This window comes from Macrotis lagotis, chromosome 1, assembly GCF_037893015.1.
Source record: "Macrotis lagotis isolate mMagLag1 chromosome 1, bilby.v1.9.chrom.fasta, whole genome shotgun sequence".
Classification (NCBI taxonomy): Eukaryota; Metazoa; Chordata; class Mammalia; order Peramelemorphia; family Peramelidae; genus Macrotis; species Macrotis lagotis.
This window is the reverse complement of record NC_133658.1, coordinates 260576917-260602010: the sequence shown is the minus strand read 5'-3', so window position 1 is coordinate 260602010 and position 25094 is coordinate 260576917. Positions and strand designations below refer to the sequence as shown.

Genomic DNA, 25094 nt, shown 5'->3' with positions numbered 1-25094 from the left:
GAAAGACAAAAGACAATCCTTGTTCTTAATGATCTCAAGTCTAATGGGGGAAGACAATGTGCAAACTATGTATGTGCAAGATATATACAGGAAAAATGGAAAACATTTTGTTTGTATGTTTTCTATTGGTTTATCTGTATACATGTAATACCTCCACCCTCAATAAAATTTTGAGTTTAGGGACTTTTTAAAAAATATTTGATTCCCTATTTCTACTATCCTTGCATTTAGTAGTTGTTTAATAAAAGTCTATGAATGAATGAATAAATATATAATATTAAATTTTCTAGTTTGGTGTCATTTTTAACAATTTTATTTTCTGACTCACTCTAACCCCCCCATCACCAAAAATAAAAACAAACAGTAATTTTTCTCTATTAAGGAGATTTCTTTGAGTTGTATATAACTCAGTTGTCACCACCCATGTTATCATTTTCTTTTCTTAGAATACATTTCACAATAAATTTCACTAACCTGTGATTTATCTTGGTCACAGACATTCCTCATATTTCTACTTGATGCCTCAGAAGAAAATTCACTTTCCCTTGGTTTACTAAGATCAATATTCCCTTGGTGAAAATCATAATCTTTTCTTCTGGGAACCTGAATGAATGTTGCAAGTTTATGTTTTGTATTCATGTGGAGTTGAGTAGTCTCTTCTTTCTCAGAGTTCTGTTTAAAAAGGAGTTTCCCATTTGCAATGATAATGGAGACAAAGCGCTTGATGTCTTCTGGGATTGTCCGAGCCACCATGACGAATCTGTCCAGATCATCAGGATTGTTCTGAACTTTGTCAGTAATAAGAATGTCCAGAGACCAGTTGCAGTTATTTAGAGCTTCCCTTGTTTCTAGGAGAATCTGGTAGGAATCTGAAATAATCTGTAGTTGCTTTTTTATCCTAACTTGAAGATTATTGTCAGTGAGAGTGCTGGCATTCACACTAACCAACCGGGCAAAATCCAGAAACTCTCCCAGGGATGCCTTGATGTGATCAGCAGCTCTATGGATTTCACCAATGTTTGCTTCTAGGTATTCTTTGAATCTCCACTTGCTGCTTACAAAGATCATTAAACTTGCTATGGAGCTAGCTACTCTATGTTGTAGATCTGTCATCATCTCTTTGGCCAACTCCAGGTCCAACATGACCTCTTTGCCTGATTCTTCTGATGAGGAAGTAGATGAGGGGTCAGTAGAAGCTGAAGAGCAAGAAGATATACTGGCTCTGCTGTCCTCACTGGAAATGGATAATCTATCTTGTTCAGATAGTTCAAGGGATATTGATCTTGGATTTTTTGGTACCCAAGAGGGATTACAAGAAATACAATTTTCTGAAGTATCATTTTTCTTTTCAGGATCTTTCCCAACCTGAGGGAAAAGAGACATCCCTTTTGGAATGTCATAAATGTTGGGCTTTGTGTTTTGTTGCTCCACCCGAGGAATCAGAAAACTGGGTGGAACAGCATATTCAATTCTAGATTTTGTGGGTATTATATCTCGAGGGGTTGGAAAGGCATATACAGGCATTTCTGGGGCATTGATTTTTTTCTGAACCTGGAGTTCATTTCTGCACTGGTTATACATTTGTGGTTTGAGTGGCTTTGATTTGTCATCTGGTGAATTTTGCAAGGCTGATGTACACCTGGGAGGTGGAATATCATAGAGCCCTTTCTGACCTGGGGAACTTGATGGGGATGCTTTTTTCCAACCTGTTTTATCTGGAGACACTGGAGTGTCATAAATCCATCCAGGCTTCCGAGGATTGGGCAAAGTATTATAGCAAACTTTTCTGATAGTTTTTGTTGATGGAGAAACAATACAGGGCATATCTCCTAGAGAAACAACTTTTGCAGTTGGAGGAGGGACATCATAAACCTATGCAAGAAAGAACCCAATAAAAACTTAATAACAAGAATACCTCCCATGAACAAAAGCTAATGTGCTGTTAGTCATAACTATACATTCTCTCTCCTGACTAGGGCATTTCCTTTACTTTTTTCTTTTTTTTTAGAGGGGGGGAAGAAGCTTTGGTTAGGACCAATTTAATATTTAGTGAGCAAACAAATGAAAAATTCTTTATGGCAATTGTCGAATTTTACCCTTTCACTAGTGTTCCCCTGATATGCTTATTTTTCTTTAACTTTAATATATTTTTAATATATTTAATATATTTTTCCCTAATTACGTGAAAAATTTTAACTTTTTTTTTTTTTGTTTAAGTTTTTGCAGGGTAAATGGTGTTAAGTGGCTTGCCCAAGGGCACACAGCTAAGTAATTATTAAGTGTCTGAGACCAGATTTGAACCCAGGTACTCCTGACTCCAAGACTGGTGCTTTATCCACTACGCCACCTAGCTGCCCCAATTTTTAACTTCTTAAAAAAAGTTTTGAGTTTCCAAATTGTATTTTCCCTCCTTCTGTCTCCCTTCTCTTATCTGACACTATAAGCAATTAAGGCTTATACATGTGCAATCATGTAAAACATTTCCATATTAGACATTTTGAACAAAAGACTCAAATAGAAGAAAAAGAATGTAAGAAAGAAATTGAAAAATAGCATGCTTCACTCTGTATTAAAAGAATATCAATTCTTTCTCTGGAAGTGGATAGTATGCTATTGTCATTAGTCCTTTGGGATTGTTTTGTATAATTGTATTGCTGAGAATAGTTTAGTCATTTACAATTCTTCATTGAACAATATTGCTATTGCACAATGCTCTCCTGGTTCTGTTCACTTCTCTATGCATCAGTTCATATAAGACTTTCCAGGTTTTTCAGAAATCTTGTCATTTCTTACAGCATAATATTCCATTACAAGCCTATACCACAGCCTGTTTAGTCACTTTTTGTATGAATATCCCTTCAATTTCCAACTCTTAGCTACAACAAAAAGAACTGCATATAAATATTTTTGTATAAATAGGTCCTTTCGGCAACAAAAATGTGCATACCCTTTGACCCAGCAATAACACTGCTGGGTCTGTACCCTGAAGAGATGATACAAAAGGGTAAAAACATCACTTGTACAAAATTATTTATAGCAGCCCTGTTTGTGGTGGCAAAAAATTGGAAATTAAGTGAATGTCCATCAATTGGGGAATGGCTTAACAAACTGTGGTATATGTATGTCATGGAATACTGTTGTTCTATTAGAAACCAGGAGGGATGGGAATTCAGGGAAGCTTGGAAAGATTTGCATGAACTGATGCTGAGAGAGATGAGCAGAACCAGAAAAATATTGTACACCCTAATAGCAACATGGGGGTGATGATCAACCCTGATGGACTTGCTCATCCCTTCAGTGCAACAAGCAGGAACAATTTTGAGCTATCTGCAATGGAGAATACCATCAGTATCCAGAGAAAGAATTATGGACTCTGAGCAAAGACCAAAGATTTACCATCAAATTAGGAAAAAAAGCATTATATTATTATGTAATTTTACTATCTCATACTTTATTTTTCTTCCTTAAGGATATGATTTCTCTGTCATCACAGTCAACTGAGATCAATGTATAAGATGGAACCAATGTAAACACTAACAGACTGCCTTCTATGGAGGGTGGGGGGGTGGGAAGCAAGAATGGGGGGAAAAATTGCAAAACTCAAAATAAATAGGTCCTTTCCCCCCTTTTTTTGGTGGCTTTGGGATGTAGAACTAGCAGTGGTATTGCTGGATCAAAGGATATGCATAGTTTTATATCTCTTTGGGCATAGTTCCAAATTGCTCTCCAGAAATTGGATCATGCACAACTCCACCAATAATGCATTGGTGTCCCAATTTTTCCCACATCCTGCCCTACATCCACCATTTTCCTTTTTTGTCAAATTAGGTAATTGACAGGTGTGAGGTGGTACCTCAGAGTTATTTAAATGTGCATTTCTCAGGGCCTTTTTTCATATGACTATAGGTAGTTTAAATTTCTTTCTGACTTGGGTACTTTCTTTTACTCTCCTCTGACCTGTAATGCTTTCATTTATTTCTTCCTTCTGGCTCTGCTGGCTTTCTTCAACTCTTAGCTAAAGTCTTACCTTCTTTCAAGTCTTTCCCTGTTTACTTTAATGTTAGTGCCTTTACTCTGTGATTGTTTTCATTTTATCGTGTGTGTGTGTGTGTGTGTGTGTGTGTGTGTGTGTGTATTTTGTTTGTTGTATGTTGTCTTCTCCATTAGAATGTGAGTGCTGGGACTGCTTTTTGCCTTTCTTTAGCTTTCCAATATTTAACACAGTGCCTTTATGTAGTAACCTTGTGAAGGAGTAGGACAAATATCATTATTATTTTGGGGGGGAAGGCAATCGGTATTAAGTGACTTGCTCAAAGTTACACAATTGGTAAGTGACTAAGGTCAAATTTGAATTCATATTATCTTGACTCTAGAATCAACATTCTATCCATTGCACCTTGCTGCCTTGACAAATATTATTAATCCCATTATGGCCTTCTAATCCCTACATAGCTACCAAAATGATTTCCGTTAAGTGCTGGTCTGACCACGTCCTTCCCCTAACTGGTAAACTCCAGTGACTCTATTACTTCTGGGATAAAACATAAACTGCTCTGTGTGAATTTTAAAAACCCTGCAAAACCTAGCATCAGCCTATTTTTCCAGTCTCATTATTGGGCATTACTATCCTTCTCATCTTCCACAGTCTTAACAAAGCTAGACTTCTCTCAGATCTTCAAACATAGTAGTACTCTATTTCACATATCCCCATAGGCTGACCTCTACAACTTGAATACACTCTTTCCTCATTTCTGCTTCAAAGAATCCTTCTGCTTCTTCAAGATGTATCCTAAGCACCTCTTTCTCTATGAAGTCTTCCCTTGTCCCCCCTAAATGCTAGTGCTCTTTCTCCCCAGCCAGCTTGTGTTTACATTATTTATCCTGTATATTCTGCTATATGCAATATTATTTCTCTTTCTAGAATGTAAGCTTCTTAAAAGCAAGGACTTTTCCTTTTTTGTCTTTGTATTCCCATTGCCTAAAATACAGCCTGGCATACAAGAAGTGACAAATAAATGCTTCGTAATTGATGTGAAGATGAAGAGATGCCAGCTTAGAGATGTCAAATAACTGCCTTCAGCTGGTATTTCTTCGTTTATATAGCAATCAAAAGCATTTGTTAGTCACTTCTTATGAAACTGAGAGTTTATCTCAGTTCCCCATTCCCAAATTTGTTGCTCTTTTGTCTATGCTGAACTGAAGGCTAATAGGTTGCAATAGTCTAAAAATAATAATAGTGGTTCCCACTTAAGATCTACAAAGTATTTTCTTCCCACTTATTGATTTGAAAAATTATAGAGAACAATTTAAAAAGAATCTGATTGTGAATTTTACTTCAACATATATATATATATATATATTATACCCAAAATACAAATTTAAGGAATGAAACAAGTCAATGAACACTAGTAATTTTATTTTTTAGGTTTTTGCAAGGCAGATGGGGTTAAGTGGCTTGCCCAAGGCCACACAGCTAGGTAATTATTAAGTGTCTGAGACAGGATTTGAACCCAAGTACTCCTGACTCCAGGGCCGGTGCTTTATCCACTGCGCCACCTAGCCGCCCCAACACTAATAATTTCAAAGTCTGTCAGCAACTAATAATAGCATATTCTGATAGACAGTAGTTTCTCTGTTTCATGTCTATCTCCACTGCAATCCATTTTTCATTCAGTTGCTAACTGGTACAGAAGTTTTGAATTGCTCCTTCTCCACCTCGGGCCCATTCACCCATCCTAGAGTCATAGTCCTGGTTCATTACATTGGTATGGAACCAAATGCAGACATTCACTGGACTTTATTCCTAATGTTCAGAATTTTCGAACTCCTCTAACTTCAGACTCCCAAGTAACAAGTATTATAGGGAAACAATTATATAGCCATTTCTCTATATATTTTTAAGATTTCTTTTTTTTTTTTTAGGTTTTTTTGCAAAGCAAACAGGGTTAAGTAGCTTGCCCAAGGCCACACAGCTAGGTAATTATTAAGTGTCTGAGACCGGATTTGAACCCAGGTACTCCTGACTCCAAGGCCGGTGCTTTATCCACTACACCACCTAGCCGCCCCTATTTTTAAGATTTCTTGATGCCTGTTGTTTTTGTAGCAATCATTTCTGAACCAGACAACTCTTCTAATTCTGAGATTTTTATAATTCCATTACTTGGATCTAAAATTTCTGACTTCAAATACATTTCTTCTTCTTCCACTGTACAATAGTTGCCTCCTTTTCTTGTACCAGTATAATATAATTTCTGGTGCCTTAAAGCTTTTAATAATTTCATCATATTATTTATAAATATTTACCTAATTATCTATAGTATACTTACATGGCTCATTGGAACATGGATTCCTGTCTTTTCAGAACTGGATGGAATGTCATATACTTGTTGCTCCTGCTTCTGAGATACATTCAGGAAAGAAAAGCAAGATGATCACTAATCTTATCAAATCCTGTCATATCCTCCTCAAGTCTCACTTTAACCCAAGCACAATTTCATCAAGAATAAAAGGAAAACCTCTCAGTTATAGAATGCATATTCCTGTGATACCAATATCATATATTAATGTAGAAGACTTTTAATCTAAAACATACTTTCTTAATTTACCTTTTCTATGGATAAAAACTTTCTTATAGGTAAAACCTACTTCAATTACTTGAATTTAATTTCTGTGACCTGTATTTAAACTTTATAAAATAGAAGAACAGATAGGTTCTGGTTCCAAATAAAGTCCCTAATAAAAACCATTCAAAAATTGTTTTTACTTTACTTATAGCACTTTAATTTTTCTTCACATTATGATATATGTTGGACATCATAATTTTCAAAGATTTGTATTACTTACAAATTTTAGTTTTCTACTGACATGAGAATATTAGGGCAATTTACAAAACTTTATTTAGATATATATATTTACAATTGTAAAAATGTAAACTTTTTTCCCCTCTAGCTCAGAATTGAGTAACTTCTGTGGGAAAACAAGAAAAAAATTGATTCCTAAGGCTTGGATTAAATATGTATTTGAACTCCACTCAGATAATTATTAGTTTACAGTGATTATTTTGATTTACATACCATTTTTAATTACGTTAAGTTCTACTATGATTCACCATCACGTGAAATGAGACTCAGTTCTTGAAGGTTGTGTAAGGGAGTATGAGACCTGGCAAGTATTGCCAGAGTAGAAAGTCTTTGAGTATAGGCCTTTCCATGATAAGTTAACTAACGAACAGCTTTTTCAATAAAAACCCACCACCAAGCTGGTTGAAAGATGGTTAATTTTTTGGTCATGATACCATTTTTTTTTTATAAGGTAAGGGGGTTAAAAATTACTTGCCCAAGGTCATACAGGTAGGTAATTATAACTATCTGAGGTTGGATTTGAACTCAGGTCCTCCTGATTCCAGGACCAGTGCTCTATCCACTACACCACCTAGCTACTCACAACTCTTCAAGACAATGGGCCAAATCATAGGAAGGTTGCAATCTTGATTGGTAAAATAAATAAGGTATGTGGGTATAAAGGGTATTTACACTAATAAAATCATAGAATTACAGCATTTATAGGACTGAAAGGTTAAAATCATTTGACATATATATTAGATTACAGATAAATAAAAGTTTAATACCAATGGCATATTATTTAAGAGTTATAAAACTTAAAATTCATTAAGAAATACACAAATAAAGCTAAGACACAATTACCACATTGGATTAAGGACTCCAGCTCTAGAAATATAACTTCTGATACTTCTGTACATAACAATCCTTAAAAAGAAGACAGCCTTACCTTAGGAGTCAAGCGACCTTGACTCTGTGGGGATGGAACATCATAAACTTGTGAATTAATAGTTGATAACGAGGCAGGAATTGGTCTGGGAAGTGTAAAGAGGTCCTGGAAAAGAAGAAGAATGTAATGATTAAGAAGTAAAAGTCTTGGATATTAAAATACATGTTCAAATTTAATTTCTAATCGACAAACATTTTGGTATATAAAGTAAAAAGACAATGGTTTTTTGGGGGGAGGTGTGATAAAATATTTATTGTACCAAGCTTTTAATCATATGCCCATCTAAATAGGAAAAAAATACAATCTACATAAAAATAAATGAATGGTTAATAAACTTAACAATGGAAAACAAATTCTTTTTGTCTCCAGGTCACCTCCCTATAAGACTATTTCCTTTCCCCATCACCCACCCAGTTCACATAATGAGCCCAGGACATTTGCAAGACTCATTTATTAAATAAGGAAAAATATAATTTTTTAATTGTAAGAACACTGGTTGGAGTCACATCTTAAATTTAAATCTTTAAAATGAACAATTCTTTGATATTTATTATTTTTATGATTTCTAGGATCATCAACAAGATACTTATTATTTCAGGGCCTCTATTTTCTCATCCAATTCTTGCATAATATGCCCTATTCATCCATTCATTAATTCAGTCAACATAAGGCTAGTAAAATCTTACCATTCCTTTTAGAAAGCACATGTTCTGAACTTCACTCACACTAGAATGTGAGGCCTGCAGAGAGTAGCTGTCGTATCTTTCCATCTAAGTTCAACGAGTTTGAGAGTGGTGATTTTCTAATGCAATACAACTCATATATCTTTAAAGGTATGCTTTCTTCCATGATCATCAGTTAATATCAATTAGTCATATTTAATTAATTTTAAAAAAGGGTATTTACTAAGGTGGTATAGTAAGAATAATTGGTATGAAATACCTCTCCAAAAGAATGTGACACACTATCCCATCACGGAGTCCAGTGGAAAGTGGGCTTAATTTAAGAGTATATGTTACAAAGAAGTAATTCAAAAGCTACTAGAAATGCTTTTGCTGGAATTCTCAAGATATTCCCATTAGGCATGATGAAACTTTTCTATTGGGCTTTTTGAAACCACTTTGTGTCTAAATTGTCCTTGATTCCAAAACTTGACCCTGTACTACTTTCTAAGGATGCTTCTAGGACTAGGCTGCAATAGATTCTCCAACCCTTTAATATTCACAAGATCCTGCTTTGGTCAAGAGGGGAAGAGGAGACCAAGACCAAGGCAGAGTTCCAGTTCCTTTTCCAACTTTCAAGTGATTTCTTCTTAGAAACTTGGATGAAATAGCTCTCTTCTATATTAGGACTTGATTAAATTCTTTGACTTCCAAATTGAATTGCTATTTTATAGGTGACCCACAAGTTATGATCAAATTCTATATCTAATACCAATACAAATCCTATAATGTCTAAGAAGTGAGTCCAGTTCATTCTATGGCTTTTTTGATCAAGTACTTTTTGAAATTAGTTTAAAGCCTATAACTGATAGATTCAAAGGAAATTTCAGCATATATTTATACCTTGTTAACATCTCTTATTGAGTCATTCAATTGAAAGACTGTCTTATCAAAGCATCAGGCCAGGGGGTCTTGTTGTTTGCTTTTAATGGAGTGAGGGGTGATTTGATTTATTAATTCAATCTGACCCCCTTTTACACAGGGTATTTACTGTGGGCAGAACACTAGGCTAAGCAGTTGGATAGAAGCTAAGACAGAGCCCTCCGCTATCATTTGCAGTGTAGAAAGAAGATAAGATAAAACATAGATAACTATTATTCTGATTAAAATCAAAGGAGGATTTTTTTCCTTTTCATCTCTAGCACCTAACAAAGTATTTGAAACATGGTGAGTATTTAATATAGTGGGTAATTTAACACAGGGCAATTTAATTGTTGATTACAAAATTATCAAATAAAATATGTGAAGTTTGAGGGAGAGGCTCATTATGAGGGAATGAGGAGGGCATCATGGAAGATGTATTTGAATTGGACTTTAGAGGATGGATAGAAAATGCAAAGGGAGAGGGAGAACATTGTAGGGATAGGAAAATAGTGTGAGCAAAGTCAAGGTTACAACAAAGTACCATGAATATTTTGGGGGTTGACTTAAGGCAAGAATAGGCTAGTATGCCTGGGATATAGATTGTATGGAAAGTAGTAATAGGATATAAAGCTAGAAAGGTAGGGCAGCACCAGACTAGAGATCCTCGAGTGTCAATCATCAATCACAGGACTTTAAAGTTTACTTGAAAAAAAGGAATAACATGACAAGACTGTGAGATTGTTGTGAGTCCTTCTAGAACTTAGAATGAAATATAAATATTTGTTATTAGTACTAGACTTTTTGGTTCACTGTTGAAATGATGTCTATTCAATAATGTAACTTTGATAACACTATCATTCTTAATTTTTTTCATTAATTTTGAAAATGGAATGAAAGTTTAAGTCTTTCTCATTTGTCTTATTTTATGTAAACCAATATTGAGGATGTATGGTTTAGTGAGAAGAACCTAGTCCAAGAATCAGGAAATCTGGCTTTTAGTCCCTGTTGTTTCTGTACCTTGTCATGTGACTTTGGTTAAGTTACTTCCCCTCTCCGGGATTTTTTTTTCCTCCTTTCTAAAAATCATGACTAGATGAACAATTGATTAATCAACTGGTCAAAGATTAAGACTGATTCAATGATAAAATTCTAGAATGTATGAAAATCCAGATTTAAACAAAAGCCAAATTAGGATGAGATTATTGAGTATGTATGGCAGAGGAGGAAATGAATTCAGTAAACATTTGTTAAGGACCTACTGTATGCAGAATACGGCTCTCACCATTAGAGGAGCTATAAAATTTGGATGAAATATGTTCAGGTGTATTCTGGTAAATGTTTTACAACTAGCTCTTTGAGGAAAAATGTACCCATAACACACTTTTATGTTTGTGCTTCATCAGTGACATTTTTCAACATTGTAAATCTTGAAAATTAATAACAATAAAAAAGTAAATCAAGTCTTGATTTATAGCATTTACCAATTTTCAAGGCATAATCACACTGAAAATTTAGCAATCAGCTCTTGTGAGTCTATATAAGTTGGTGTCAGTACACCTCTGGATATGTGCCTTACTCTCTTAGTATTTATAATTTAGTAAGGAGAAATAACAATACACAAATAACTATGAAAAAATCATACATGATATGTATGTAGCAATGCTGGAGTGGGAAGAAGGTTTATATGGAAACAGGGAAACTATATCAGTAGGGTGAGTAGGAATTCTTAGAGGAGGCTTCATGAGAATTATGGAAATGGTCTGATTTTACAAACTTTAAATACTGTGGATAAAATATCATTGGACTATATTTAGGAGGACTTTCAGATGAATTAAAAGCATGAAGGCCAGTTTCCTTTTTTTTCACCTATTAACAATCTATTTTTATCAAGTGAGGAAATTGCTAATGGCCCTAATGTTTTTTTAAGCTTCCCCAATTTAGCTGATTTTTGCAAGCATGTGCTAAATAACCAATATGGGGTGCTCAAACCTTCAGAGAGCAAAGGGATTTTCATGAAAATTTTCTTTTAAGAAATTTAGGATACAATAACCATATTACAAAAATAACCAGTTCTCAGAAAAAAAAAATGCTTAAAGAAGAAATGCAATCAGAAAACAAGAAGTACATCCAGTCAAAAAGGAAAAGGAAAAATAAGGGGTTATAGGGTGCTAGATAGAAACTCCAAATCAGGAACTACTGAGTATGGACTTGATTTGCTCAGTAAATTTGATCCATGATACACAACTGTGAAATATGAAAAAAAAAATCTTTCCTTATTTTAGATCTATAGCCTGAATTTAAACCTGCAACTAATTAGGTTCTCCACATGATTCAAATAAAAAAAACTACTCAGCTTATAATTCTAAGAAAACTGGAGTGTTATTTTTTAAAGTAACTAAAAAGATTTCTGGCCCTAGGTTTCAGGCCCGATTTTACAGTTGGCTCACACTCTGCATTTAGCAAGTTATATCTAAGTCTCAATTTTTTTTTTTTTTTTTTTAGTTTTTGCAATGCAATGGGGTTAAGTGGCTTGCCCAAGGCCACATAGCTAGGTAATTATTAAGTGTCTGAGGCTGGATTTGAACTCAGGTACTCCTGACTCCAGGGCCAGTGCTCTATCCACTGTGCCACCTAACTACCCCATTTTCAAATATGTAGCAGCAAGAATTTTTTCTTGATGAGTTAATGCTAACCCTACTCTTCCAATTCTAAAATTCTATGAATCCTCAAAATGAATTTAGGATCAAAGATTTACAGTTTGAAGAGATCTCATTCTTTTTTTTAAGTTTTTTTTAATAAGACAAATGGGATTATAAGTGGCTTGCCCAAGACCACACAGCTAGGCAATTAAGTGTCTGAGGTCACATTTGAACTCAGGTCCTCTTGACTCCACTGTACCACCTAGCCACCCCTTGAAGAGATCTCAGAAGCTGTCTAGTACAATCTGATCACTTTATTTTTTAAAAATGTTAAACTTTAAAAAATTTTTTTAACATAGTAATTTTGAAATATTCTTCACATTTTGCTTCATTTTAGTGGTCTTTTTATTTATGTTATTTTAGTCATTGTACATATTTTTCTTTTGGCTCTACTTACTTCACTCTGCATCAGTTCTTTCATGTTTTCCCATCTTTCTTAGAATTTCTCATAGTCCCAATTTTTTAATGGAATAATAATACCTCAGTCATTCATCACAAATTGATCATCCCCCCCCATCTATGTCAACATTTTATGGATGAAGAAACTGAAGCACAGAAATGTTGCAATAACTTGCCCCAGGTCACCCCAGGCAGCAAATGAGAAAGTTTAAGATTCAGATCTGGGCTCTTAGATTATAAATCCAACATTCTTCACACTGCCTCCAATGATGACCCGAAATAGCTGGCAACTGTACTGCATTTTAAAGTTTTTAAGGAACTTGACATACCATAGTTCATTTGATTTTTGTGAAAATTCTATGAAATAGATAATACAAGTACAATTATCCCAACTTTACAGATCAGGGAACTAAGATCCAGGATAGTTAAATATAGGCACTCTACTACTAAATGGTTTATATGGAATTTCAATTCAAGCCTTCAGGTTCTTTCAAGGAAACTCTTGACTAAAGATGTCTAATGATTTCAAGGTATGAACAATGGAATGGAATTATTATAAGAACTTATCATACCTAGTTCTTTGTGGTTTGTGTAGTACTTTATAAAAATATTGTCTTATTTTTTTCTTCATAGAAACCTTGTAAAGTAGATATTATCTCTATTTTATAGATGAGGAAACTGAGACTGACATAGAATCAGTGGCTTAACTAAGCTCATCTAGTTAATAAATGTCAGAGGCAGAATTTGAATTAGATGTTCCTGACTCCAAGTCCAGCACTCTAACCTCTGGGCCACCTTGTTGCCTTAAGGAAGATCCTTACCTTGCACTCTGTGTAGGCTTATCAACATAAGTGGAACTAAAGGGGAGGAAGTTAATAGTAGAAATGTTCATCATTCCATTACTATTCCTTAACAAGAGTATAAATATGGACATATGCATAATGGAGGTTCGACAAAATGAAATCTCTTTCTAGGAGAATGGTGAGAGTGGGTTAAAACATTCGATAACTGTCTCTAGTTGTTCTACCATTGCTTGGGAAGAAACATTTTCCATTGGCTACTATAGCCAGAAATGTGGGAATTCAAGAGGGGTTTTGGTTTCTATGATCTCCTTTTATCCCCTCTCCTTCCTGTCTCCATCTGCCTCCTGTTAACATGGTAGAATCAAATGGAGAGATAATACTGTAAGATAAAGGGTTATGAAGTCTTTCCTCCTTTAAGGTCATATGGTTCATAAGAAGAACTTCTTTGACTTTTCCATTGATTGTTTTTCATTCTAGATGAAGAGAGTAGGGTTTCTGATCTGGGGAGTTTGAAAGGCCAGGAGAGAGAGTGAAAATGAAATCCTGAAAATGTAAACCAGGCTGGTTTTATAGCCAGCACAACTTTGAGATTTTTAGGAGTGACCTTCCTTTGAGACTGACCTTTTGGTTTTCAGTCCAATGGAAGGACTCATCAAGCAGCTATGCTGCTTTTGGTCATAATTTTGGTGAGCCTGACCCTAGAGACCAAGGTAGTCCATGGGGATGATGCCTCAGGACAAACAACAACAACACCAATCTTTAAAATAAATATTCCTTCATAAAAGCTGTCTGACAGAGCTAGGAGTGATAATCACTGCCATCCCCTTAATACACTAAGCGGAACATATCTGAAACTTACTCTACTATCCATCTCTTCCACTAATGAGGGTAGGGGCTATACATGAATGATTTTAAAGTATCATTATAACTCTAATCTTATAATCCTGTATTTTTGTTCCTATTACTAAATGTTCAGTGAATTTTATGCATTTTCATGTTTGTGGTTACTAAAAATGGAATGGTTATCCACTTATTTCAAAATCCTTAGGCTTCTTTCCACCTAGAAGCAGGTGAAATCATTAAACAATTCCTTTTGGTTAAGTGGAAAGAGTATTGTGTTTAGAATCAGAGACTCAGGGCTCAGATCCCTTCTTTTTCACTCTATATATGATGACCTCACACAAGCAGTTTAACTACTCTAAGTCTCAGTTTCCTTCTATTGTACAATGGGGTGAGGGAAAGAGTTGGACTAGATGGCTCCAAAGGTTTCTGGTAGCCGATCTCATGAATATGGGAGAGAAAGGAAACAGATTCATCTTAACAAAAGACTGAAAGGCTTGAATGGCTCCAAGGTCTCTGAGTGGAACTGCAAGTCTGCATGTCAGTTTCAGCTACTTGGAGAGGTCGAGTTTTTGGTTTCCTTTTGGTTTTGGGTAATTTGTTACCACTAAGGAAAGCACGTTTCTAAAAGGCTATTGCATGTGAATGATTAACAGGCATTTAAAAAAGCAAGAAAAGACATCTGCTCCAGTCAGTATCAGACCAAGAACTGGGAGATGTGAATTTAGGTTCCAATTTTAAAATATACTTTGTGTTCATGGGCAAGTACTATAATCTTTCTGAGGCTGTTTTTTCATCTGTGAAGTTGGTATAATAATATTGCATTATTCATAAGGAGAGTGCTTTATAAACCTTAAAACTATTATGTTATAATTAATTACATATTACAATCTAAGTACTATTGCCAAAGAGAATGACTTTAAAATGAATGATGTCTTATGCCTTCTGAATGATTAAGGTTTTGATTTAAAAAAGCTTTTATTTCTTTGGTGCTCCCAAGAATGCTAGATGAAGCACAAATTATAGGAGATTAAAATTGGAGGTCAATTTAATTCAATCCAATAAATATTAAATAAATCTCTGTTCTGTGACAGGTAAATGCGAAACTGTCCCTACTTCCAAGGAATTTACTACTATCTATTAGAGCATATTCTGAGTTGGTAAAGGGAGTTGGCAGAGGAATATCTACAAAAAATTATAGATCTAGAACTAGAAGCAACTTCAGAGCCACTTAATCCAATCCCCTCATTTTGCAGAAGAAGAAACTGAAACCCAAGGATACCCTAAGGCAAGATTTGAACCCAGGTCCACCAATCTGTGTCTTCCCACAGTTCCATGCTTTATGGTCTGTTAATTGAGTAAAGAAATGAAATATATGGAAAGGGCTAAAATTAAATTCATAGTGACTTGGTTTCTTTCAATAAAATTATCTTTTGGTAACTTTAGTCAGCTGCCCAGGGAACAGCTGAGTATGTAACAATCTAGGTTCCATAGCAGTTGTTTCAGAGAGATGATCTAGGGAACCCCAAGCTGCTTCCTTCACTAAGCTAACTAATGACTTTATGATTCTCATAGCAAAAGTCCAGTCGTGCAGGAGCACAGTGCAATTGTTCTTCATAAACAACTGTGTGGCTGTGTAAGACCTAGCTCAGAGACTCATGAAATGCAAACTATTCAGAACCTTCTGATTCCATCCACTTTCTGAGGTTGACTTTGAAAAGAATCCTGGATGGAATATTAGTAGATTGTCAGGTTTTTAGCAGCACAAAAAGATTGCAAATGGAAGATTTCTTTACAAAGAATTTTTAATCTAGCATATTCTCAAAGGTAGTATCATTTGCCAATTGAAAAACAAATGTGGCGTAAAAATGTGAATCTGTAGTGATAAAAGAGGAAATGATAACCCTGAATAAGGCATCTGCATCTATCTTGCATTCTCAGAATTTGGTAAAGCTTTGGTCTTTGCAGGGAAAATACTTTATGATGTTCTCCTTTTCTTTGCATTTTTGAATTAATAGAAATACAGTCTTGGCTAGAAGCTCTACATTTAATGAATTCCATGAAGGTCTCTCTGGTACTATAGCAAGTCAGAAGCTTAAAAAAAAACAATCCCTAGGAGACAATTCAGTTTACTGTGATATTTGTTAAACTGCATAAGAGAGTATTTTTCTTAACAACAAAAAAAGTTAATCATGGGTTAACAGGACTAGAATAGTCTTTAGTGATTTTTGTAGTTCAATTCTTCCATTTTCTAATGAGGAAATTGAGTCCTATAAATATAAATAGTTTTTTATAATCACAAAGTCACTTTATGACTTCCCTAAGACAGACCAAGTTCATGGCAGAGCTGGGACTAAAAACTCAAGTTGCCTGATGCCCTTAAAGGATATCTTAGAAAGGCAAGTGAAAATCAGTCCTTACCCCCAGGAACTTACATCCTACTATTTCCCCTTCCCCCATTCATGTAAGAAGAGCATACAAGTGATGAAGAGAATACTAGTGACTAAGTAATGAATAAGTAGTAACTCATATCCACTTTAGAAATGGAACAGATATATTTTTAAGAATAGAAATGCATTGTAAGCTATTTTAAGTAGATTGTTAAACATTTCTCTGAACTTGTCAACTTGAACACATACACATCAACAAAAGTTAACAATCAATGGAGGAAAACATAAGCTTTAATATATATATATACCTTAAATATGCAGTTTTTTCCTCTTAGAAGATAAATTTGCTAAATTTCAATCCATACTGTGTGTTGGATATTTTGTACTGGTTTACTGTGTGTATTGAGTATTTTGTACTGTTTTGTCTTATTTTCTGTAATAGGGTACATGGAGTGATCTACAGTTTTTCAGGTATTCATAAGATGCTCATACACAAGAATGTACAGACTTAAGGAAATGGTTCATATACAGGCAATGGAATTTTTATTTAGCACAGCACTTTGCATATAGTAGATGCCTGAAACATTTCCTGAATTTAATTAAAATGAAACATTCAACAATCAATCAACAAACATTTATTAGCATCAACTATGCATCAGATATTGTGCTAAACAGGGACTGAATCCACCATTGTATCATATTATCATCATCACCAGCAGCAAAAAATATCTTAATCACTCCTTTTTGTAAGAACGGGATTAAAAAAAGCAAGGCAAGATACTTGGTACTTGCCCTTGAGAAACTCACAAGTTTCCTCTAATTGAGGAGGCATAAAACAAAAATGACAAATGATGATAGAAGGTAGCATAAATTAAATATCACAGAAAAGAGTGACAGTGTTCCAAAAAATCAAAGGAGAGAATAATCATATACAGAAGCAGGAAAAGCTTCTTGAAACCTTGTCAGCACCATGGCTAGAGGAAGAAGCAGAGAAAACAGTAACTAACTCTTTGAGAATTATAACTAAGAAAATAGCAAAACTGGTCACACCATTTATTGGTATATGAGGAAATGTTTAGTTTTTGAGATTCGAGGAAGAATAATGAAAACAAGACTTGGTTGATTATAAAGAGAGGTTCAGATTCAGGTATATCTATAGAGATTTGGAAGGGATATGACCATATTATTTGTTATCCTCAAAAAATATCCTTGGCATGGGTATGTCTCTATTTCTTTCTCAGTGTGCTTACTCAAGGGAAAGTGGCCAATGGCAGTGTTGTGTGTGCATTTTCTTCTTCCTCCTTGCACATATTGTATGTTATGACTAAATTTGCTACTTTTCTGGTGTATAAATTTTGATATCAGTGAATCTGTGATGATAAAATTATTCTGAGACAAATAGGATACATTTATGACTGCCCCATTCACAACAAGGCATGTTTGAGAACCTCAGATGTAACAGATTTGACTTGGAAGGGGAGGATTTGGATAACTGGACAGTTGAAAGACAATTCAAATAGGAAGGGAAATGGAGCAAAATGGGAAAGGGATGTATGTGGTATTTATGGACAGCAATTAACTGGACTCATTAGCCTAGACAAGAATATTAATGAGATAAGCACATAGTACTAATTCTACTAGCAAAATATATTCCTGCTCATTATTATTTCCTAACCATTAACTAAATAACACCAATTACTCACATTCAAGGTTATACAGCAGTCTATAGATTTTATTATAAATAACTTCTCAAGTTCTACATTGGATATTTATTTATGTGCTAAAGTACATACCTGTTTAGCAAAGGTTAGAGTCTTTTCAGTGAAAATTTTTGCTGTGGCCAGTGGTGCAGGTAGTTCATACACTTGATCAATAGAGGAAGAAACTACAGACTGGGGTAATTTCACCCAACCAACCATCTTCTCATATACACCTGGTGGAGGAGATCTGTTGAGCTTAGAGGACATATGGCAAGTCTTTTCTGGACTGCTGGGTAATTCTTCCAAGCTGTTCTGGGAGGGGAGAGAAACTCCACTATCTTGAGAATCAGTGAGGAGATGGAGACGATTTGCAGGGGCCAACCCTTGTCGACCATGAAGTGAACATTTCCACCATCCCTCACTTTCAGGGATATTCTTTTCTAAAATAGTCAGGATATCTCCTCTCCGGAAAGCCAACTCATCAGCACATTCAGCATGATTATCATATAATGCTTTCGCCAAGAGACACTGCTGAGGGAGAAAAGATTAAATTAGTATTACTATCTGGTTTAACTTTTTAAAGATTTTTTCACAGATATGCTCTATGTTCTCCTCTTATTTTGCCAACAATTTTGTGAGGCTGGAAGCAACTTCTCTTTTGTAATTGTAAAACATAGGTGCATAAGGTCACATTTGTCTAAGATCTCTAGGCAGTCAGTGGCAGAGCACTGACTACCAAACTCATACTATTGCCATGTGTACCATACTACCCTGTTCAGTGTTCATTTAAAAAATTCATTGTTTCAAAAAGTTACAAAGAGTAAATATTACTATGCTTACATTTCCTCTACTTTTAATTCCAACAGAAAATATGGTTTTTATGGTTAGACTTTGTTGCTTATAAGCACAAATCATAATTAGACTAAATCCAAAGGATCTAGGTAACCTTGGGAGTAAAAACCCCGGCAAATGTTAAGAAACTACAAAGTCTTGGAGTATAAATGTTTGTGTTTGTATGTATGGAGAACCAAGGACCAACTTTGCTAGGTTTATAAGGTTCATCACCAAGAAGAATGCCTCCAAGGAGATAATGCTTTTTTTTCTCCTCAGCAACCTGAATTGGTGGAGGGAATACCTGTGTAAACACAGATCCTTGAATTTTCACAGGGATATAGTCATGTATACCAAGTGCTATCTATTTGCATTAAGAGAGTTTTAGGTCATCCCTAATACCTAGATTACTTCCTATTTGCAGCTCTACCTCTCAGAAATTTTACTTTCTTTCAAAGTTAAGTTCAGATGACATTTCCCTATGAGAAGACATTATGGATCCCCTTTCTCCCCTTCTTTAAATTATACTGTATTTTTTTGACTATTCAAATGTTGTGGTTCCCTCCCTCCCTAACACTCCATAAAATTCCTCCCTCCCCGACAAGAACATAAGTTCCTTGAAGATAGACATTGTTTTTATTTCTCTTTTCCCTTTTGGTCTTTATATCACCAGTGCTCAGCACAGGGTCTTGTGGTTGGTAAACACTTAATAAAGGTATACTGAGTTGAGTTTAATTACTACTGTACTCATTTCTGGGAATGGAAACTTGATAAATGTGAAAATGAATGGTATGATATCCCTTTGCTGTTGGGGGGGGATGTTTCCATCCAGTCTCTACTTCCTACACTATTCCCATCCCCACCAAAAAAAAAATGTCTATCTGGGTTTGCTGCACAGTAGCCTTGATTTCCGCAAGGGTTTAGAGAATGTATGATCAAGTTGTTGGAAGTACTCAGACTTTCCCAAGCTTAAGGATTAGTCACATGCTTCATGCTGAAATATAGGATTTGAGGATTATTATAATAAAATTAATAATAATAATAATAATAGCAGCTAATATTTATATGGCACCCACTATGTGCCATTCATTGTTTTAAGAGCTTTACAATTATTTTCTTTTTTATCCTGGATACCCTAGGAGGTAGGTGCTATAAATCTCTGAGGAAAGTGAGGCAAACAGAAATTAAGTAATTTGGACAGAGTCTCACAAAGCAGAATTGAACTCAGATCTTCCTGACTCCTGGACTAGTTCTCTATCCATTGTACCAGCTAAGTCTTAACATAGTCTTGCTCTCTCAGGAAATTGAACTACCCCTTCCCCCCCAATCTCCATCCCCAGAGGATCACCAGTAATATGTGACAGAGTTAAGGATCTGAATTCTGATTTTCTGACTTCAGAGCCATTGATCTATATCTTATGTTAAATATGAAAGCTGCAAATTATGGGATGAGACTTGACTCCATTCATCTAGTCACTAATTCAATAACAAAAGAACTAGGCAAAAAATAGAAAGCAATCTATGAATAGCCTCATAGTAGTCAAAGATCCAGTGCTGAAAGGGATCCTAAAGAGCTTTTAGCCCTGCCCTTTCATTCTGCAGATCAGGAAACAGAATCTCAAGGTCATATATATATAGTAAGTGTCAAATGTAGGATTTGAACCCAAGTCTTCTCATTCTAGAGCCAGTGCTCTTTCCATCAGACCATAATTTAGGGGGGAAACTCTTTATCTTTATCTATTAATTTAACAAATAAATAAAAAAGGGCCAGGTCCATGGACAGGAGGAGGGAACAACCTGTGATTAAGCTTACAGTGATCATTTCTTTGGTTAAGAGATTAAGAGCCCAAATATAAATGTTAATATGTAAACAGGCAAGGATAACTCATCAGTCATTGTTATCTATTAATGTTTTAGCACAGCTTTACTTAACAGATTGACTTGGAACACAAAGTAAGAACTCTATTCCCTATGGTCACAGAATTTTTTATTCTGAACTGGGTGTGTGTGTGTGTGTGTGTGTGTGTGTGTGTGTGTGTGTGTGTGTGTGTGTGTGTGTAGCAGGGAGAGGAGGGCTGGAAAAAATGCATAAGAATTGAGAGGGAATAGGGCAAAAGTGAGAGAAGAGAGGGAATGAACAATTATAGAGCCTGAGATATGATAGGTAAGGGAAGCTAGGTGATGCAGTGGTTAGAATGCCCAGCTAGGACAAGAAGATTTATCTACCTAAATTCATATCTGGTCTTAAATATTTGCTAGTTTTGTAACACTGGGCAAATAATCTAATCCTGTTTGGCTGAGTTTCCTCATCTGTTAAATGAGCTGGAGAAGGAAATGGCCAACCACTCCAGTGTCTTTTCTAAGAAAACCCCTTTTGGGTCAGGAAAAATTAGACATGACAGAAAATGATTGAAAACCAAAAATGTGCCAGGCACTTTGCTAAGCTCAGTTTGGGGTAGGTGTTACTAATGATCCCTGTGTTTTTTTGTTTGTTTGTTTTTTTAACAGTTGAGGAAACTGAATCAACCAGAGGCTAAATGACTTACCCAGAGTCACATAGTAAGTTTCTGAGCTTAGATTTGAACTCAGTTTTTCTAGACTCTCCATTGTATTACCTAATACTCTCTCAACTGTGTTATCCTTTGCTTCAAATGAGCAGGGAGTTCACCAAAAATTTTTACAGGGCACATGACATAGGGGAAAGAAAGTCAAAAAAAGCACAAGTAGAGCACAAAGACATTGAAAGCAAATTTCCCTAAAGTTGCCATCATATTCATATGTTGTGTTCATCTATTTTCAAACATGTTGCATACATGTTTCAATTATTTTTGGTAGTGGGGGCAGAAAAACAGAGGTAAATGAAATAAAATATGTACTAGATGACTTGATTTTGAAATCTCAGGGTAATTGTAGACTTTCAGTTCAGACATTTGTTTCAATCTCTTCTCTCCTCCCTCCTTTTTAAGTGAGGGAAGTAATCAATAGCAAGTGGAATGAAGGGAATTTCTGATCTACTTCCAATTCTTATTTTCTGAGCAATGATTTGTTCAAAGGTGGGCATCAAGGGCTTGTATTATCCACAAAGAGGGTCACCAACTCCCAAATAATTGAGAGCTAACTGTAATCTAATAGAGTACTCATTTACAACAATTCAAGGGACATGATAGAAAACTAAAAAGAAAACATGTTTTTAAAATTTGTGCTATACAACCCATCCTGGGAGAAAAAGAGACAATCATAAACCCAAACCAACCACTGAATTTTCCATGAAAGACATTTCAAAGTGGGCTGAGGGAAAGGCTACGGCCCACAAAGAATCTGTAAAAAAGATAACACATGCCCTGGAAATGTGACTCCTTGTGCCTTTTTTTTCCAGAGCAATTGTTGCAAAGCAACAGCTGGTCTGAAGTGTATCAGAACTAAGAGCGGCACATGATAAAAGTGGTCTGTTGTGGATGGCAAGACCATCTCTTCAGTGATGGCCATAGAACAATGAGCTCTTTATGTCCTTCCACCCCATTCCCAACCAACAGCTGTTACAGAAAACCAGCAGCAGTTTCCTCTCCTCTTTTGAGGATTAATATATTACATTAACATATTTCTTAGCTTTGAATGTGTTCACTCAGGTCTTAATTCTAAGACATATATGACTTTAAAATACTTCAGTTTTTATCAGTTTTATATTAAAATCTTATAAACAAGATCCTTCTCCAGGGTGCAATTTTGGTTTGGTGACCAAACCAATCAAACCACCAAAAAATGACATTCATCAAAATATTTCAAAATAGATTTTTAATAAGCATCATCATCATTAAAATAATTGAAAATGTATCTATTACTAAGCTGCATATATATCAAAATGCTGTAAACTGTATGTATTACTAAATGATATATTCACTAAAATATTTTATGATATTTATTAATAACTTATTTATTAAATGTCTACTCTGAGAAATAGCACAGTATATAGAAAAAAGAGTTAGGAGACTTGATTTCAAGCACCAGCAGCTGGGATTACTATCTAGCTGTGATTCTCAGTAGCTTCACATATGAAATGGAGATAAAATTGGCACTATCTACCCAATAAATTACTTTGAGGAAAATGCTATGGAAACTGAGTTATTATTACTCTCCAATGTGTTATTCTAAACACTTCAGAGATCATACAAAGAAGAACCATATGGAATATATATAGGCAAGGAGCATATAGATCATACATAGAATTTATAATTATATAAGATATAGATAAAAATAATGTTGAAATTGGGTATTGGGATTTGGGGACGGCAGTTGCCATTACATTGTAGAAGTTCAGGGTCAATGAGTAGAGAGTTCTATTTTTTAAGAGGGTATTCCATTCTGCAGGTCCTACTTAGCAAGGTACTTGCTATTATCTAATGCTAAGCAGGATTCCATTACTTCTCCCAAATTGTTTTTTGAAAATTCTTTCACAATTTTGCACTACTAAAAGGAAAAGTAGAGGCATATGAGCTATGTATTTTGAGATTTTTCTTCTGTTTATATGATATTTTCACTCAGATTCTGTGGTATACAAAACTGGGTTATGTTTGGAAATTCACACTTCACTTGCTTCCATCTTCTCATCCAGAAACCTTGGGAAGTTTCTTCACTGGATAACCTAAAAAGGCTGGCATCAATTCTACTTGGCACCCATATATAAAAGGAACATCCTTTCAGAGCCATAACTAGTAATTTTGGAGTCTTGAGTTAAATAGCATGAAATCCAACGTGAATAAACTTCTAAAGACAAATTCAGTTGAAATCTGAGGAAGGGACCAAGGGGAAAAGATCTTCGGGCCCTTCTGGAGGATTGCTGATTGCCTTTTAAGTAAAAGTAGGACAGGAAGTGGGGGCGAGGGGCAGGGGAAGGAAGGAGTGAGCTGGGGCAGAACATAAGATGGGAGTAGAGGAAGGAAACATACCATCTAGCTTCCTATTTTAATTCAGTATTCTTACTAATTAGGTGCTAAGTTCAGTTGTTTTTGCAATAAGTGCAAATGCTGCTAGTGGCCTCTAAATGCTATTGGTTTAGGGCAAAGCCCCAGTCAACTTGCCCTAATTAAGATTTAGGATTTTATTACAATCAAAACAAGGGAAGAGTCAACAGGAAGCCTATATTCAACCACAAATAGCATAGTAACTCCAGATTCCAAAGATACTGAAGTATTTATCAAAGTTTTTACCAATCCTTGCCCCACTTCTAGGTGTGTGTCTGTGTGTGTGTGTGTGTGTGTGTGTGTGTATTTTCCTGGTAAAGCTGAAATCATTTTGAGGGAAGCTCTTTTACTTCTATGGGGGGCGTCATGGTGGATAGAGTACCAGGATTGGAGGTAGGAAGTCCTGAGTTTAAATCCAACATCAGATACTTCCTAACTGGGTGATCCTCAGTAAATCACTTAGCCTCAGTCTCAGGTTCCTCATGTGTAAAATGGGGATAATAGCACCTTCTTCACAAATCTGTTGTGAAGATTGAGTGAAATAATAATTGTATGTCATTTAACATAGTGCCTGGTCCGTGCTATTATTCAAATGTTAGCTATTATTAATGTTTATTAAATTAGTTTAAATATAATGAAGTATTAATACCAACTTCCCTGGCTTCTTTTAAATCCCAACTAAAAATCCCACCTTCTATATAAGCCTTCCCCAACTTCTCTTAATTCTAGTGTTACCGTTTTCTATTTATTCTGTAAATAGCTTACTTTGTATGTATTTGCTTATTGTCTCTTCCATTAGTTTGAAAGCTCCTTGAGGGCAGGAATTGTCTTTTGCCTCTTTTAATATCCCCAGTGCTTAATATAGTACCTGAAATATAGTAAGCACTTAATAAATGCTTATTCTTCCCTGCTTCCTTTTCAGATCATGTAAAGGTAAGACCACTCATTACTTTTAATAACAGAAACACAAATGAAAATTAGCAAGTACATAATATTGAATCATCACTTAATCTTATTTCCATGTTAACCATCATACTTCATTATCTCTCATGTGCAGTATTGTAGTAGTTTCCCTAGTCTTCCTCTCCTTTCACTCTATC

General features: G+C 35.2%; 1 protein-coding gene across 4 annotated transcripts in view; it reads right to left on the bottom strand.

Annotated features, from left to right (window-relative positions):
- The window catches only part of CASS4 (Cas scaffold protein family member 4), a 53738-nt gene that overhangs the window by 4582 nt on the left and 24062 nt on the right, over positions 1-25094 (bottom strand). For 2 of the 4 annotated variants that reach the window (XM_074210302.1, XM_074210304.1), the window contains exons 2-5: positions 18299-18736; positions 7789-7893; positions 6327-6398; positions 475-1872 (exon numbers count right to left, since the gene is read on the bottom strand). In XM_074210302.1, the coding sequence (XP_074066403.1) occupies positions 475-1872; positions 6327-6398; positions 7789-7893; positions 18299-18736 (2013 nt within the window). The remainder of the gene's footprint in view (positions 1-474; positions 1873-6326; positions 6399-7788; positions 7894-18298; positions 18737-25094) is intronic. The other 2 variants (XM_074210303.1, XM_074210305.1) reach the window with 2 other exon arrangements.